Source organism: Amaranthus tricolor, chromosome 4 (assembly GCF_026212465.1).
Source record: "Amaranthus tricolor cultivar Red isolate AtriRed21 chromosome 4, ASM2621246v1, whole genome shotgun sequence".
In the NCBI taxonomy this organism is placed as follows: domain Eukaryota; kingdom Viridiplantae; phylum Streptophyta; class Magnoliopsida; order Caryophyllales; family Amaranthaceae; genus Amaranthus; species Amaranthus tricolor.
The window spans coordinates 8,802,722-8,818,645 of NC_080050.1; the positions used below are offsets into that span (position 1 = coordinate 8,802,722).

Sequence of the window (15,924 nt, forward strand, 5' to 3'; positions counted from 1 at the left end):
AAAATTCATTATGACTTCTCTTTCTAGAATTCTTAGTACGTTAATATATCTTTATTATCTCTTTTTGTTAATAGTTATTCATCTTCATCTTGATCGTGATTAATAATGGTGGACGCTGGTCAACGGCGAGCTGGCATTGTGATAGTAATTGATAGTCCAATAGGTGTACCTAGCGATATTTCTCCGGGGGTTCGGCTCTCTTATTTGTCTTATTAAATATTATGAGTTCAATAGTTTTTGTAGTAATATGAAGTATGTTTTAATTTTATTTGTACCTTGTATGTAGGCGTATCTAGAGCACTTCAACATGGAAAATATTGTTGCGGCTTTTCATCTTGTACGTTTTTTTATACTTTGATTTAATGTTTTTTTACTTCAAGTATCACATTGAATTGAAAATATTAAAATAGCATTGGCATTGGTATTTGATAAATTTTTTTTGATAGGAATAATAAATTGAACCATTTGGTAGCTACTATAATTGTTAACGTAGTTAAACTTTTCTATAAATTTATTAATGTTCTTAGCCTTTTCAATTGAAATTAAATTTGAGCAAAAATAATTCAAAGGAAAAAAGGAGTAGAGAGATTTAAGTTGAAGAGAGAATGAAGAGAGTCAAGTTATTATTATTATTAGGTGTGATTCATAATCTCATTGGTCATGATGTTGTGTGGAGTATGGTGTGCTTGGAATGAATGACGATGTGAGAAACTTATGGAACACGAGGTCAGAATGTTGGTGCATGTTGCTCGAGCCACTCGAGCTACTGGGCTCGACCTGCTGCTACTGGCTCGACCAGGCGAGCAGGTTCGCTTGACCTAAGCTCCCAGTCGAGCAGTCTTCAGGGTCTTCAAAGTGTAGCTTACTGTTTTGATTTCTATTTTGCACGTGATGTTTTTGCTTGCTGTCCTCACTCTCCACCTTATATATACTTCATTAGTTCATCAATTGAGGATGAGCAAAGTGAGAGAAACACATTGTAGTCCTCTTGTAAGTGAGATTTATTTAGATAGGGAGAGAGCCACAAAATTAGGATTCTTGAGTAAATTGAGGGTTTTCAATTGCTCTTGTAATCTCTATAGTTTTTCATCTTCATTGTTAGAATTGATTAGTGTGTGTAATCAAGAACTAATCAATACAATTGTCTTTATTCATTTGGTGGGTTTTATAGTCTAATATCAATTTGATTTTAGGATTTTTCCACCTTCTAATTCTTTGTGTGTTTGATTATTTTTTTATATTTTTTTGCAAACTTTATCATTTTTCGTAGATTAGAATCTTCATTGAAGAGTATTTGCTCTAACAATTGATATCAGAGCTTGAGTTGAAATCCATGGAAAAGTTAGAATTCCATTGATTTGGAATTTGTTTGGAGATTCTTGATTTGGTTCTTAGTAGTCATGAGTGTTTCAAAGTTTGAGATAGAGTTGTTTGATAGGAATGTTTATTTTGGGTTATGGAAACTTAAGATGGAGGCTATCTTGGTGCAAAATGGGTATGAGAAAGCTTTGTTAGGGAAGTCCAAGAAACTTCCAAGAATGTCCATGGAAGATTTTGAAGAGATGGATTTGAAGGCACTTTCGATGATACATTTGTGTCTATCTAATAGTGTACTTAGAGAGTTTATAAAGGAGGAGACAACGACGGGTCTTTGGTTGAAGCTAGAGTCATTGTACATGACTTAATCGGTGGCAAATTGCTTGTTATTGAGGAGTAAGCTTCATGATCTTCATCTTGAGGAAGGCAGTTCTCTTAAATCACATATAGATGAGTTTGATTCAATTGTGATGGATTTGTGTATCCTTGTTGTGAATCTTGATAATGAGGACCTTGCGATAAAATTGTTGTGCTCCCTACCTAAGGAGTACAAGCATTTTAGGGAGACATTTTTGTATAAGAAAGATGTGTTGACTCTTGAGGATGTAAAGGGGGCTTTACTACAAAGGGAGTTGATCGAGAATCAATTGACTAAGAGTGGCAACTACTCACATGATGGTGAGGGCCTTGTGGTAAAGGGTAGACCTTAGGGGAAGGATAGTTCTAAGTCTTGGGGCAAGCATGTCATATGTTATAATTGTCAAAAGAAGGGTAATGTAAAGAGCGATTTCCCATTGAAGGGTAAGAACAAAGATAAGGAGAATGTTAATTCTTCTTATGAGGATTCGACGGCCATTGTTCATAGTGATTGTTATGATGATTTTGTTCTTGTTGTTGAGTCAAGTGAAAAGTCTAACATTTGGGAAATATCATTTTGAAGAATTGAGAACCAAAAACATTTGTTTTAGAGTATAATTATTTTGGATCAAATACAAGTTGAATTTTGAAAGTGATATTGGGCTAAGAATACAAGGAAGCAAATTGAGATAAAGTGAGGATAATATAATATATTACTAAACATTTATATTTTCTTAAAAATATATTACTTTCTCCTTGATGCTGGATTAAAGGGATAGAGGACTATTAAAGACGAAAAAGGGGTATACGGATATAAATCAAATTCGAATTTCGAACACGATGTTTGTTACTTTGTACATAATCAAAGCATTACTAAATTTACTTCCTCTTTCTATTTATACCCATCTAATATGAGAATTTTTTTTCATGTTTTTGTAAGAAAATATTATTATAGTAAATTTAGTTTTAATTTAAAGTAAATAACAAAATTGGTGATAGGAAACTATACTAGCAACCTACCCAATTTAGTGTAGATATTTTCGAAATCAATGATTGAACCATGCAAACTGTAAATACCTTTTCTTTGATAAAAAAAACATATTACTCAATTCATTTGCATATCGCTCATGTTATACATAATAATTGGATCTCCATTTCGAATCCATATCCCATTTCCGCACAAGATTATGAAAATCCACGAGAAGCAACCAGATGTATTGTATGTGCCAATTGCCATTTAGCTAATAAGCCAGTGATATTGAAGTTTCACAAGCAGTCCTTCCAAATTCAGTATTTGAATGTTAGAGCTTAACCAGAGGGATTTGAATTGGCCCTACCAAATCGAATTTAGATGAAAGAAAAGCTAGACAATATTTCTTTTCAAAGCTATCGCTCTAACAAAGAAAATATTCTTGTAATAGGGCCTGATCCTTGGAAAAATATAGTGAAATTACCTTTCCTATTCTTTCCACGAATCCTGCTATTAAAAGAGATGTTCATTTCTTAAAATTATATTCTTAAAATATAATGAAATATAGTATGATAAGCATATTTAGAATAAGGTCTATTAATTTGGTGATTGATTGTTTCTTAGGAACTGTTGATGATCTTTGATAGTGTATTGAGTAGGAGGGGCATAATTGATTCAGTTTACGTAAATTTTCCTGGTGCTGGTGCTGGTGCTGGTGCTGGTTGGTTCCGTATTTTACCACGATTTGTTACAAACTTTCATGATGTGACTCCGGGTCGACTGAAGCAATTATTGACGGATTTATTTGCTACCGGTTACATTCTTGATTCCGCTACCAACCAACAAATATGGAGCCGAGTCAATATCCAAGACGTTTTTGATAATTTCCCTCATAACACTCGTATTGTTGGTTTGTTCATTTTCTAAATAACTCTTTTAATTATTAATTAGTATTTTCCCTATTTGGTCTACTAGTCTCATTTACTTTATTACACTTGTTGAGATAATATTTCCTTAATATCTTATATTATGTATATTTAAAAATTATAGAAAGTTGATATTATTAATTGTTACATTAAGAAAATAAAACAAGATCCCTCCTAACTATATTTTAACCTATAAATTATTGATAAAATACAAAATAAAAGTGATTAATAAATAATAATTGCAAAGTTAATGAGACTAGTAGATAAAATAGAATGGACTATTAAATTTATTAATAACATTAAATTTTTTGTAATGCAGGATGTCTCTCCGGAGAAGCTGCTAATAATTTTGTTCATTATGATGAATACATCGCATCAGAGATACAACATGATCATTCTTATGTATTTGTGGTAATACTCCTTTTTCTTATCTTTTTATATATGTTTTTCTCAATTATGATTTGATTTTTTCTTAGAAATTGGTAATTCTTCGATTGTTTTATATATGTATATTTATATATATATAAGGTCAAGTTCCAGTGAGAATAAAACTTATATGAGAATTGTGAGAACTAATCTCCCTGATAAAAATGTGTTACTTTTTTTTATAGAAAATATGTTACTTTTTGGACAAAAAAAAAATATTACTTTTGTTTTAAAAAAAAGATGGTACTTTTTAGCAAAAAACGTGTTAATTTCAGAAAATAAAATTCAAAAAAACAAATATATTACAAAGTAACACGTTTTTTCTAAAAAGTAACATCTTTTTATGTAAAAAGTAACACCCAGTTTTTTTCAGAATTTTTTTTCTTAAAGTAAAACTTTTTTGCCTAATAATATCATACAAAAGAGTAATACCTTTTATGCCGAAAAGTAACACCTTTTTAGTAAAAAGTAACACTATTTTATTAGGCAGATTAATTTTCACGGTTCTTGAACTTTTTCATATATATATATATATATATATATATATATATATATATATATATATATATATATATATATATATATATATATAACTAAAATTAAACTCAAATATCAAAATAATCCCAAATATCACTCATTGGTTAGAAATAATCCCAAGTATCACGTATTTTAATTTAATCCCAACTTTCACCTGAATTTGTTCATGGCATACCATACGACTTGGTAACCTATGATAGAAGGTCATCTTTGCAAAAATAAAAAGAAAAATTAAATTAAAAAAATTCCAAAACCCTTTCCCTCACCTATTCTTCCACCCTAACCCAGCCACCACTTTCCCCCACCTTTTCTCCATCTAGTCGCACAACCACGACCACTCCCATCCCTTACAGCCCAAATCGCCACCACCACTCAAAATCAGCCCATCCCCTAACCCCCACTGAAATCAGCCCAACCCCACCCTTTTCGCAACCAAAAGAACCCTCCATCCCACTAAAATCAGCCATATCATCGCACCACCACTTGAAATCAGCCAAACCCCCAACCCCACTGAAATCAGCCCAACTTTTATCTTTTTTGCAGCCAAAAGAACCCTCCACCCCACTGAAAATCAGCCCTACCACTGTTAAGCACCACTCGAAATCAGCCAACCCCCAACCCCCACTGAATCAGCCCAACCTTCACCCCCACTGGAATCAGCCCTATCATTGTTAAAAAATAATTAAAAGGGTAAGGGTTAGGCTGTGCGGGATGGAAGTGGTGGTGGCTGTGCTGGTTGTCTGGCTGGAAGGAGAAGAGGTGGGAGAGGTGGTTGGGTTGGAGTAGTAGTGGCTGGGTTGGGGTGGAAGAATGGGTAAGGGAAAGAAATTTGAAATTTTGTTTTTTTTGTTTTTTTTAATATTTTTAAACTTAATTTTCCTTTTTATTTTTACAAAGGTGACCTACTAGGTTATCAAGTCGTAGGGTATGCCATGAACAAATTCAGGTGAAAGTTGTGATTAATTAAAAATTAGTGATAATTAGGATTATTTCTGGCCAATGAGTAATAGTTGAGATTATTTTGAGCAAAATTTTCTAAATAACATTTGAGTTTATTTTGGTAACTATACCGAATATATAGGTTTATTTAAAAATAATTAATAATTTAGGTTTATTTAAAATTAATTAATAATTTGGTTTCTTTTTAGCAGGACGGTTGATTTATTTTTGAGAAATTTTTTTTAATTGAAATCTAAATGCGTTTAATGATTTTAGGTGGGAATCTTTGCTGGTGGAATCATTGAGAGATTTATTCACGAAAATGTGAAAGGTTAGTGTTATATGTATACATTATAATAATTATAATATCTATTTATAATAAAGAAATTGACTAATAATTCATCTATTTTGTAATATTGCAGTTTCCAACTATTCGTTAAGAACTTACAATTGTATTTCCAACATTATTTCTGGTTTGCAAAAAAAATGGAATATATGGTAAGTTGAACTGAACGACAAAGATTATAATACAATTTTTAAAACAAGAACGACAAAGGTAAAAGTTTCTATTTCTATTTTTATTATTGAGTTATTTAACTCAAGTATAAAGCATGTTTCACGATAAGACCATCTCATACAAGAATTTGTGTAATAAAATAGTTCAATAGTGGGTTACAGATTATATTATTTATAACGTTTATTTGGAACAAACCATATTAAAAATATTTTTTTATTACTAGTAATTTGCTTGAAGGGTTTACAATGGTGTAGAATTGTCAATGAACCAATTCAACCAAAAGCTTAAGCTAATGGTTGAGGCCTAGTGTATGTTTATATAGTCTAACAAGAATAAAGTTGATGATCTAACAAGCTTTACAATGATGCAGAATGCAACAGCTTAGAGGCTTATTGTAAAGCGAGATCAAATCACAAGTAAAAGTATCCTCTGGAGGTCCATCTTCATACTTCAAGAACATGATCATCCTCAGAAGTAGAATAGCTACTGTAATCGACCATATATCCTGCAACAACAGTTTTAGTATTCGTTCATATCTTGAATGCAAATAGATAGAATTCCCTCTTTTTGTTAAGTGGTAATGTGGTATACAAAGTTTTCTTTGGCCAAAGCCAAAAATGCTGTATCAGATAGAGTTTTCCAAGTTTAATGAAAATGCTATCTCCCCTCTACTGACCCAAAATGCTCTTTTTGTTAGAAGCTTATTTTTACAAATATTTTTACTTCACTATATATTTAAAAATAAAGCTTAAAAAAAGTTTTAAATATAACTGAAACAGAACATCAATTACAACAACAAATTAATTATATTAATATTAATACTAATAATCAAGAGTGTATTAAATAAATAGAAGCTAGTATAAAACCTTGTTATTCCATCCCTTGAGGCCTGAGGCTTGATCTGTTCACATGTCACTTGAATCATCTCGCCTGCCCTATATTAACCAAGATTTATCAGCATCGTTCTATATGTCCTTGACTTCTGATAGAAGATGGAGATGCAAAGTATAACAGAAGATATTTGGTTTTAGAGAAATCAGAAACTTAGAAAAGAAGAGATACTATAACTTCTATTACAATTTTGTATATTACATCACAAGAATAATACAACAAAGCACAGATATATATAGGAAGATATATTCAAGAAAGCTAACAGCTCACGTGACTAGTATAAGATAATGAACTGTATATAACAATAAACAAAGGAGCTGCATTAGTATTATTTGTGTAGCATGTACTATTCTTTAGACTTCAAATGTGGATACTTTGTCATCCCCCGCAAGCTTGGGAGGGTTTGGAGAACATGCCAAGCTTGAGAGGCTGAGGATGTAGATGAGTAGAAGGAACAATTTTGGTGAGAACATCTACTATCTGCTCATTTGTTGGAGAATACTTGAGGGTAATCAAACCTTCCAAGACCTTCTCCCTAGTGAAATGACAATTTATATTAATGTACTTGATTCGTTGGTGAAGCACAAGATTCTAGCGATATTAAAGGCAGAAATATTATCACAAGAGAGAGAAACCAGTTTCAAATTAACAACACCAAATTCACCTAGCAACCGTACTAGCCATGTGATTTTAGAAGCAACGGTAGCCATGGCTCTATATTCAGCCTCACAAGATGTTTTTGAAACGGTGGATTGCTTCTTGGACTTCCAACTTATAGGTTATTTACCAAACATGACAAAATAACATGTTGCTGATCTCCTTTTATCTAAGCAAGCGCCCCAATCTGAATCAGAAAAAGCCTTAAAACAAAGATTGTTAGTAGCTTTAAGTAAAATACCTTGACCAGCAGTGGTAGCCACGTAATTAAGGGTGTGGATGAGAGCTTGGTAGTGAAGTTCAGTAGGCCTAGTTGTGAGAAAATTAAGCTTGCCTACCAAGCTTCTATACTTAGTGGGTTCATAAAATAAAGGTGAATTAAATGATTGCAGTTTAAAGTTGAGAGGTAAGGGGGGTGGCGACTTTCTTAAAAGTGTTCAGTCTCGAGTCTCCTAAAAGCTCATTGGTAAATTTCCTTTGACTTAAGACAATGCCCTCAACTAAGTATGTGATTCTAAGCCCAAAAAATAATTTAGTTTACCTAAGTCTTTTATACTAAAAATATTATGTAAGTGACATTTTAGTGATTGAATGGAAGGCATATGGTCACCAAATATAAGAATGTCATCCACATAAACAACAACTATAGTAATAGTAGAAGGTGTTTTCTTAATGAATAAGGGGTAGTCATTTTTGGACTGAACATAACCTAAATTGATCAACTAAATGGTGAGTTTAGAAAACCATTGCTAGAAGATTGTTTAAGACCATAAAGTGATTTATTTAGTTTACAAACAAGATTATGAGAGACATTCAAACCTTTAGGTATCTTCATGTACACCTCTTCATAGAGATCCCTATGAAGAAAAGCATTATTGACATTAAGTTGAAATAAAAATCAATTCTTGGAAGCAGCTAAAGCAATCAAACACCTAACAGTAGTCATCTTAACAACAGGTGAAAATGTTTCTTCAAAATTGATGCCATATTTTTGGTGGTAACCTTTGGCTACTAACCTAGCTTTGTATCTTTCTAATGTACCGTCAGATTTTAATTTTATCTTATAAACCCATTTAGAACTTATAGCTTTCTTTTCAGGGGATAGCGTGACAACCTCCCAAGTGTTATTTTTGTGTAAAGCAGCTAGTTCAAGATCCATAGCTTGTTGCCACTTTAGGGTCCTAGGAAGCCTCTTTGTAAGAAGTTGGTTCATGCCAATTTGATTGATTTAAAAGAGGACATTAAAAAAAGTAGGAAGGTTGTCATACCTCTCGTTGAGGATTTGAGAAAGTTGTGGGATAAAGGGGTTTCCGTGTTTGATGCACATGCTAATAAGGAGTTCACATTACGTGCAATGCTTTTATGCACCATCAATGATTTTCTGGCATATGGAAACTTATCAGGGTATAAGAACAAAAGGAAGAAAGAATACCCGATATGTATCAATGACATGGAATCCACGTGGATTTCTAAGTGCAAACATGTATTCATGCACCATTGAAAATTCATCCCACGAGATCACCAATATCGTAAGAAGAAAAAGACGTTCAATGGGGAGATTTAGGGTTGTTGCACTTCGGAATCAAGGAGATACAAGTTTTATTTATGGTTTTAAGGTCAACAAGACCCTCCACCATCTATTCACCAAGCTCACCAAATGTCCTCCTATAATGTCTCAAATTTCTGATAAAAAATAGCATGAAAACCATTCGTACCTGGGGACTTTGGCAAATGCATTTGGAAAGTTGCAGTTCTAATCTCCTCACTTGTAATATCAGCATTAAGCGCCTCATTCATTTGCTCAGTTATCTTCGAACCTAGTTCAGCCAAAGCGTCTTCAAAACCAGAGGAAACTCGTAGCAAAGAGGTTTTCATAGTAAGTAGTAATGAGTGTCTCTATGTCTGTCTTGCTTGTTTTTCACGAGCCATCAACATCATTTAAACCCTTAATCATATTCCATCTTCACGAGAATGTATATTAATATTTTTGAAAGATATATAATTTAATATAACCGAAACTATAAAGAACAAGACAACAGTTTAATACAAAAGACTAAAACATGAAGCCTTTCCCAAAGGAAAACCCAAAAGAATCATAAGTTAGTTTGATGCTACAAACAAACCAAAACAACAAGGCACGTATTTAACCATGACCCAAGAGAAAGACTCTCCACACCTACAATATAATTACACTCACAAATTCTCAGATGACATGGTCTTTGGCTGATCCAATATATATTTATTGTTTTCAAGTGATCACTTATAACTTTAAAATGATTACTTAAAAATTTAATGTGTTCACTTTTTATAGTCTATTAAAATAACCAATTTATAAAATTAAAAATTATATGAGCTTGTTTCATGATGAGACGGTTTTATATAACACTAAGCTGCAGGCTTGCAATTAAAACATACCACCCAACAACAAAAGAAAATTTGAAAAGAATAAACAAATTGATATAAAAAATTCAAATAATAAGAAAGTTTTAAACTTAATTCCCAAAATAAACACTTTTTACCTAGAGCAGAGCATAGGTTCAGGTTGTTTGCTGCTACTAATAAAGAACAAAGAAGCTTGGTATAAAAAGTCAAGGTCTTTGTTTGCTGTTAGTAACAGCGAACAAAAAGGTTAATTATTTTTACCAAGCTTCTTTGTTCGTTGTTAATGACAGCGAACATTTACAAGGCTAATTTCTTGCTTGTTTCAATTTAATTGCTATTTTCTTGGACCATGTTAATTTAACAAGGCTTATTTTTAGGCTTTTAACTATTAACTTCCATATTTTATATCCTAAAAATTTTGAAAAGTTGATAATCATGAGATTAAGTGTGATTTTATTCAATTATATAACGTGCATAATGTTATTTTAATTAAAGCCTAAAATTTTTAAATTTATTTGCTATTGTTTTTTTTAATTAAAAACATAAAATTAACTTTCCTATTTTATTTTTTTAAAATTTGGAAAAGTTGATAATCATGGGAGTAAGGGTGACTTTATCAATTATATAAAGTGACGTAATGTTATTTTAATTAAAAATCTAGAATTAACTTTCCTATTTTATTTCTAAAAAAAATTGGAAAAGTTGATAATCATGGGATTAAGGGTGATTTTATTTAATTATTAAAAGTTGATAACCATAGCTTTTTAATAATTAAATGCCTAAAAATAAACCTTGCAAAATTAACATAGCCCAAGAAAATAACAATTAAAATTGAAACAAACAAGAAAATAGCCTTGTAATTGTAATTAAATAATATTAATATATTTATTTATTAATTATTTTATTAATTAATTATTTAATTAATTAATTCAATAATAAGGTAGTATTGGTTATTATTATTATTATTAATTGGAAATAATAATTAATAAGATCCTATAATAATAATAATAATAATAATAATAATAATAATAATAATAATAATAATAGTATTAATAATAATAATAATAATAATAATAATAATAATAATAATAATAATAATAATAATAATAATGATGATAATAATAATAATAATAATAATAATAATAATAATAATAATATAATAATAATAATAATAATAATAATAATAATAATAATAATATTAATAATAATAATAATAGTATTAATAATAATAATAATAATAATAATAATAATAATAATAATAATAATAATAATAGTAATAATAATAATAATAATAATAATAATAATAATAATAATAATAATAATAATAATAATAATAATAATAATAATAATAATAATATTAATAATAATAATAATAATAATAATAATAATAATAATAATATAATAATAATAATAATAATAATAATAATAATAATAATAATAATAATAATAATAGTAATAATAATAATAATAATAATAATAATAATAATAATAATAATAATAATAATAATAATAATAATAATAATAATATTCTGGGAGATATCTCTCACTAGCGAGAGTGTTTCTCTCTAAGCGATTCACTGTGTGATTCATTGTGCGTTTGTCTCTTCGATTCTTTACCAGAATCTGGCCATGGGTAGGAGGGGTCGACCACCCGAAGTGAAGACGGTGCCACGTACGTAGTCGAAGGTCAATTCCGCACGTGAATCTTTATCTTCACATGAGAGATATCTCTTTCAAGCATTTGCTACTCATGAGGAGCTTGCTACTAGTTCCATACCTGCAATTTCAACTCATACTGGAACGCTGGGGCTGAGCTAAGTATCAATCTTGAAGAGTTCAGCCACAAAATCAGGTATGCCTCATCCTTTTGTGCGCTCTGTTCACTCACCTGCTACCCATGTTTCCCCTGCTATGTTGCACCAATATGTCCCTAGCACACCAACTATTCATAAAAATTGCCAAAATAAGTAAATTAGATGTTGAACCTGAGATTAAGTATGGGGAGCATTCGGTTGTTTGCTATGTTACAAGTTTCAAACCCCCCACTCCATGTTATAGAAGGTTTTGTTAGAAGGATATGGAAAGATCTTGAGATAGATAAGGTTGGAATGGTCAATAGGGGAGTTTTCCTAATTCGTTTTGCTTTGCAAGAACATCAAGAATGTGCTTGCAACATGATACTCTTCGATAAGAAGCCATTTATTGTTAAACTGTGATGCCCTAATATATCCTAGGAAAAATCTAGTCTAACCTCAGTGCCTGTGTGGTGAAGTTGCCTGCTTTTGATGTTATGTATTGATTAGAGCATATGTTGAAACAGATTGCAGGTTATTTGGGCTCTGTTTTGAAGGTGGATAATGCCACACTTACTAAGACAAGATTGATGTACGCCCGTGTTTTGGTTGACATGAATGTGACTGAAGGTTTTCCTGAGGAGTTATTTTTTTCTATTGAACATGATGAGCTCATTTCTCAGCGGGTTCAATATGATTGGACTCCTACTTGGTGTACCAAATGTGCTCAGTTTGGATATGTCGCAGTAGATTGTCGAGTGGGTCTTCCTGGAGCATCTAAGCCTCAATTAGAGGTGGATGGTTTTCGAACTTTGAAGAAAATGTATCGCCCTAAGCCTCAGACAGTGTAGCAAGACCAAGCTTTGGATAAGGAGCTTGAGGTCTTAAATCCTGCACAGCCAGAACCTGCTCCTGACAGCATGGTGCCAGTATCCTCATCACAGCAACCTGCTGCATCTGTACAGCAGAATGCACCTTCCTCACAGCATCTTGTTGCTTCCTTACAACAGCATAAACCTGTATGCCCTTCACAGCAGCTGGTTCTGAGACAGGAGTATATGTTGACTATTAGCAATGGCTTTGATGTATTAAGTGTAGAGCAAGAAATTATTGGGGATGTTCAAACTTCAAATAACGTTGTGCTGGGAGCTGATCCCATCCTTGAGGATGATTTTTTTTGGTGCTTGGAATGTTAGGGGGTATTAATAAGGCTAAAAAACATATAGAGGTAGCTCACTTCTTATCTTTTCATAATATTAGCCTTATTGGTCTCCTAGAAACTAAGGTGAAGCGAAAGGAGTTAGGATCGCTTTATCTTCTTATGTTTCCTAGTTGGTGTTTTACAACTAACCTAGCTTGGCATGATGGAGGTCGTATTATAGTTGCTCGGAGAAGTGCGAATGTTTAAGTGGATGTTTAGTGTTGTCAAAGTCAGTTCATTCATGTTGTAGTAGCTCCAAATAATGGTGATACGTTCCTTTGCACCTTTGTTTATGGGTCCACTATAAAGCAGGATTGACTTCAGTTATTTTATAATCTTCAGGATATGAGTAAATCCATCACTTCTCCTTGGATTATATTGGGAGATTTTAACCGTGTAGCAAATCTTGATGAACGGATAGGGTCTCCAGTGCGATTAGTTGAAGTTCAGCCCCTTCGTGATTGTATGGCATTGTGCAATGTTCATGATCTTAAACACCATGGAAAATTCTTTACTTGGACTAACAAGCAAGGAGGTGATAACCAGGTCATGAGTAAGATTGATAGAGTGCTGGGAAATGATCACTAGGAGGACAGTTTTCCTAACTTAGCGGTTCACTTCCTTGCTGAATGAGAGTATGTTCATACTCCGATGCTAGTGTCTTTTTCTGATTTTCAGCAGTCTAAGAAACCTTTTAGGTTTTTCAACTGTTGGGTGATAAAGAAAGGCTTTCTTGAGAGTATTCGTGAGACTTGGAGTATTGAAATTGAGAGTTGTGTTAGCTATCAAATTACTCAGAAGTTGCGATTACTTAAAAGTAAGTTGAAAACCTTATTTGGAAAGGAACACTTACAGATGGAGGTGGACAGAGCCCATGCTGAATTGATATATGTGCAGAATCAACTTCATGAACATTTAGGTGACCCTACTTTAGCTACTCAAGAGCAGGTTGCTGCTACTCATCTTCACCAACTCAAAAAAGAGCTTGAAACTAGTCTTAGATAGAAAGCTAAGTTGAATTGGATTAAATTTGGTTATGATAACACTGCATTTTTTCATCAGAGCATTAATTACAAACTAAGGCACAACAAAATCGCTTTCATCAGATTCCAGGGGAGGGACATCACTGAACCTTCACAAATTCATAAGGCTTTTTTTGCCTTTTACTCTGATCTATTCTGCTTTGAGGGCAAGGCTAGGAATATGATCAATATTAACACAGTGTATCAGGGCCCCATCCTATCTCCTCAGCATCATCAGTAACTTGACCTCCAATTTTCTCTGGCAGAAATTAAACATGCTTTTTGGAGTATTCCTGATGATAAGGCGTTGGGGTTAGATGCTTTCAATAGTAAATTTTATAAGGCTACTTGGGAGGTTTTGGGAGACGATATCATCAACGCAGTTAATTAATTTTTTAAAAATGGCAAAATGCTCAAGAATTGAAATATCACGGCAATTACATTGATTCCAAAGGTGTGCAGCCCTTTATCCCTAGGTGATTTCAGATCGATTTCTTGTTGTCATGTGCTGTATAAATGCATATCTAAGCTTATTTGCTCTAAACTTAAACTTGTGCTAGATTATTTGATTGGTCAAGCTCAAGAAGCTTTTGTAGCAGGTCATAGTATTATGCATAACATCTTACTTTGTCAAGACATAGATAAACATTATACTATACAAGGTTGTGCTCCCAGTTGTCTCATGAAAATCGACCTATGCAAGGCTTATGACACAATGAATTGTCAATTTATAAAAGAGATGCTGGTGGCTCTCAATTTTCCACACAAATTCATCAAAATCATCATGGCTTGTATCACATCCACGAGTTATGTCTTAATGATCAATGGGTCTCCTACTAATATTTTTGCAGCAAAACGAGGGTTAAGACAAGGTGATCCTCTTTCACCCTTATTATTTGTTATTGGGATGGAGTATTTGTCTAGAAGTTTGAAGAGCATTGTAGGTACATTCAACCTTCATCCTCTATGTAAATCCATTAACCTCACACACCTTTGCTTTGTGGATGATTTGATGATCTTTTGCAAAGGTGAGCTTTCTTCAGTTAGAGTTATTTGTGAGTGCGTCAAGGTTTTCTCCAATGCTTGAGGACTTTATGCTAATACAGACAAATCTACAATCTATTTGGCTGGGATAGATACCTCCCTCAAAGATGATATTAGAGACATTTCTCAATTTGCTCTTGGCACACTCCCGTTAAGATATTTAGGTGTTCCTCTTTCATCCAAACGCATTAGTATTGACGAATGTGAGCAGTTGGCTGATAAGATGACCAAGCGCATCAGTTCTTGGCAAAGTAAGCATCTCTCTTATGCCGCCAGATTACAACTCATCAACTCAGTCTTGATAGGGATTACTTCTTACTGGTGCCAAATCTTCATTCTTCCGAAAAGAGTACTCAATATTGTGAAATCCATTTGTCGTTCTTTTCTTTGGTTTGGGGTTGCCCAATCACCTAAACCTGGCAACATTAATTGGAAAGGAATATGTACTCCAAAAAAGGCTCGTGGCCTTGGTATGCGTAACATTTAGCTTTGGAATCAGGCAGCAGTTGGCAAAATAGTTTGGCACGTTCATATGATGAGGGAATCCTTATGGGTTAAGTGGATCCATGGAGTGTATACTAAAGGTGAAAAATGGGAGATATTCAATGCTCCGTTACAGCTAGCTGGACTATAAAGAAACTTTGTCAAGTAACAGCAATCTTGAGGCCATGGATATGCAAGGATGAATATTCAAGCAAGGAGGTATATGAATCTAGTTTGGGGAATAGTCCAAAGGTGCAATGGAGGCATCTAGTTTGGAGTAGGCTATCCATACCAAAACTAGATTTGTTTGTTGGTTAGCTGCTAAACAAGTACTAAGAACAAAGGACAAACTAAAGCAGATCGGAGTGGTGGATGATGATTTGTGTCCATTGTGTGGTATACACTCCGAAACACACTCTCATCTTTTTTTTTGAGTGTCCTTTTAGTCTCTTATGTGTGGCA

At 32.7% G+C, this 15,924-nt stretch overlaps 2 protein-coding genes across 5 annotated transcripts; both read left to right on the top strand.

Annotated features, from left to right (window-relative positions):
• The first annotated feature begins 1,400 nt into the window (after positions 1 to 1,400).
• Positions 1,401 to 2,027, top strand: LOC130810697 (uncharacterized). Its single transcript, XM_057676834.1, has 2 exons — positions 1,401 to 1,672; positions 1,715 to 2,027. The coding sequence occupies exons 1-2, from the start codon at positions 1,401 to 1,403 to the stop codon at positions 2,025 to 2,027; spliced, it is 585 nt and encodes a 194-aa protein (XP_057532817.1).
• Positions 2,028 to 3,274: 1,247 nt separating this feature from the next.
• LOC130809738 (uncharacterized) lies at positions 3,275 to 6,777 on the top strand. 4 transcript variants are annotated; one of them, XR_009040919.1, is made up of 5 exons: positions 3,275 to 3,554; positions 3,890 to 3,981; positions 5,749 to 5,803; positions 5,895 to 6,028; positions 6,360 to 6,498. XR_009040919.1 is itself a non-coding variant. In XM_057675518.1 (5 exons), coding segments are annotated over exons 1-5 (501 nt in total). In that variant the 5' UTR covers positions 3,275 to 3,277; the 3' UTR covers positions 6,361 to 6,486. The 4 variants fall into 4 exon arrangements, 2 of the variants coding, with proteins under 2 accessions (XP_057531501.1, XP_057531500.1); XM_057675518.1 differs by having other exon boundaries at positions 5,895 to 5,970; positions 6,360 to 6,486; XM_057675517.1 differs by having other exon boundaries at positions 5,895 to 6,364.
• The last annotated feature ends 9,147 nt before the right edge of the window (positions 6,778 to 15,924 follow it).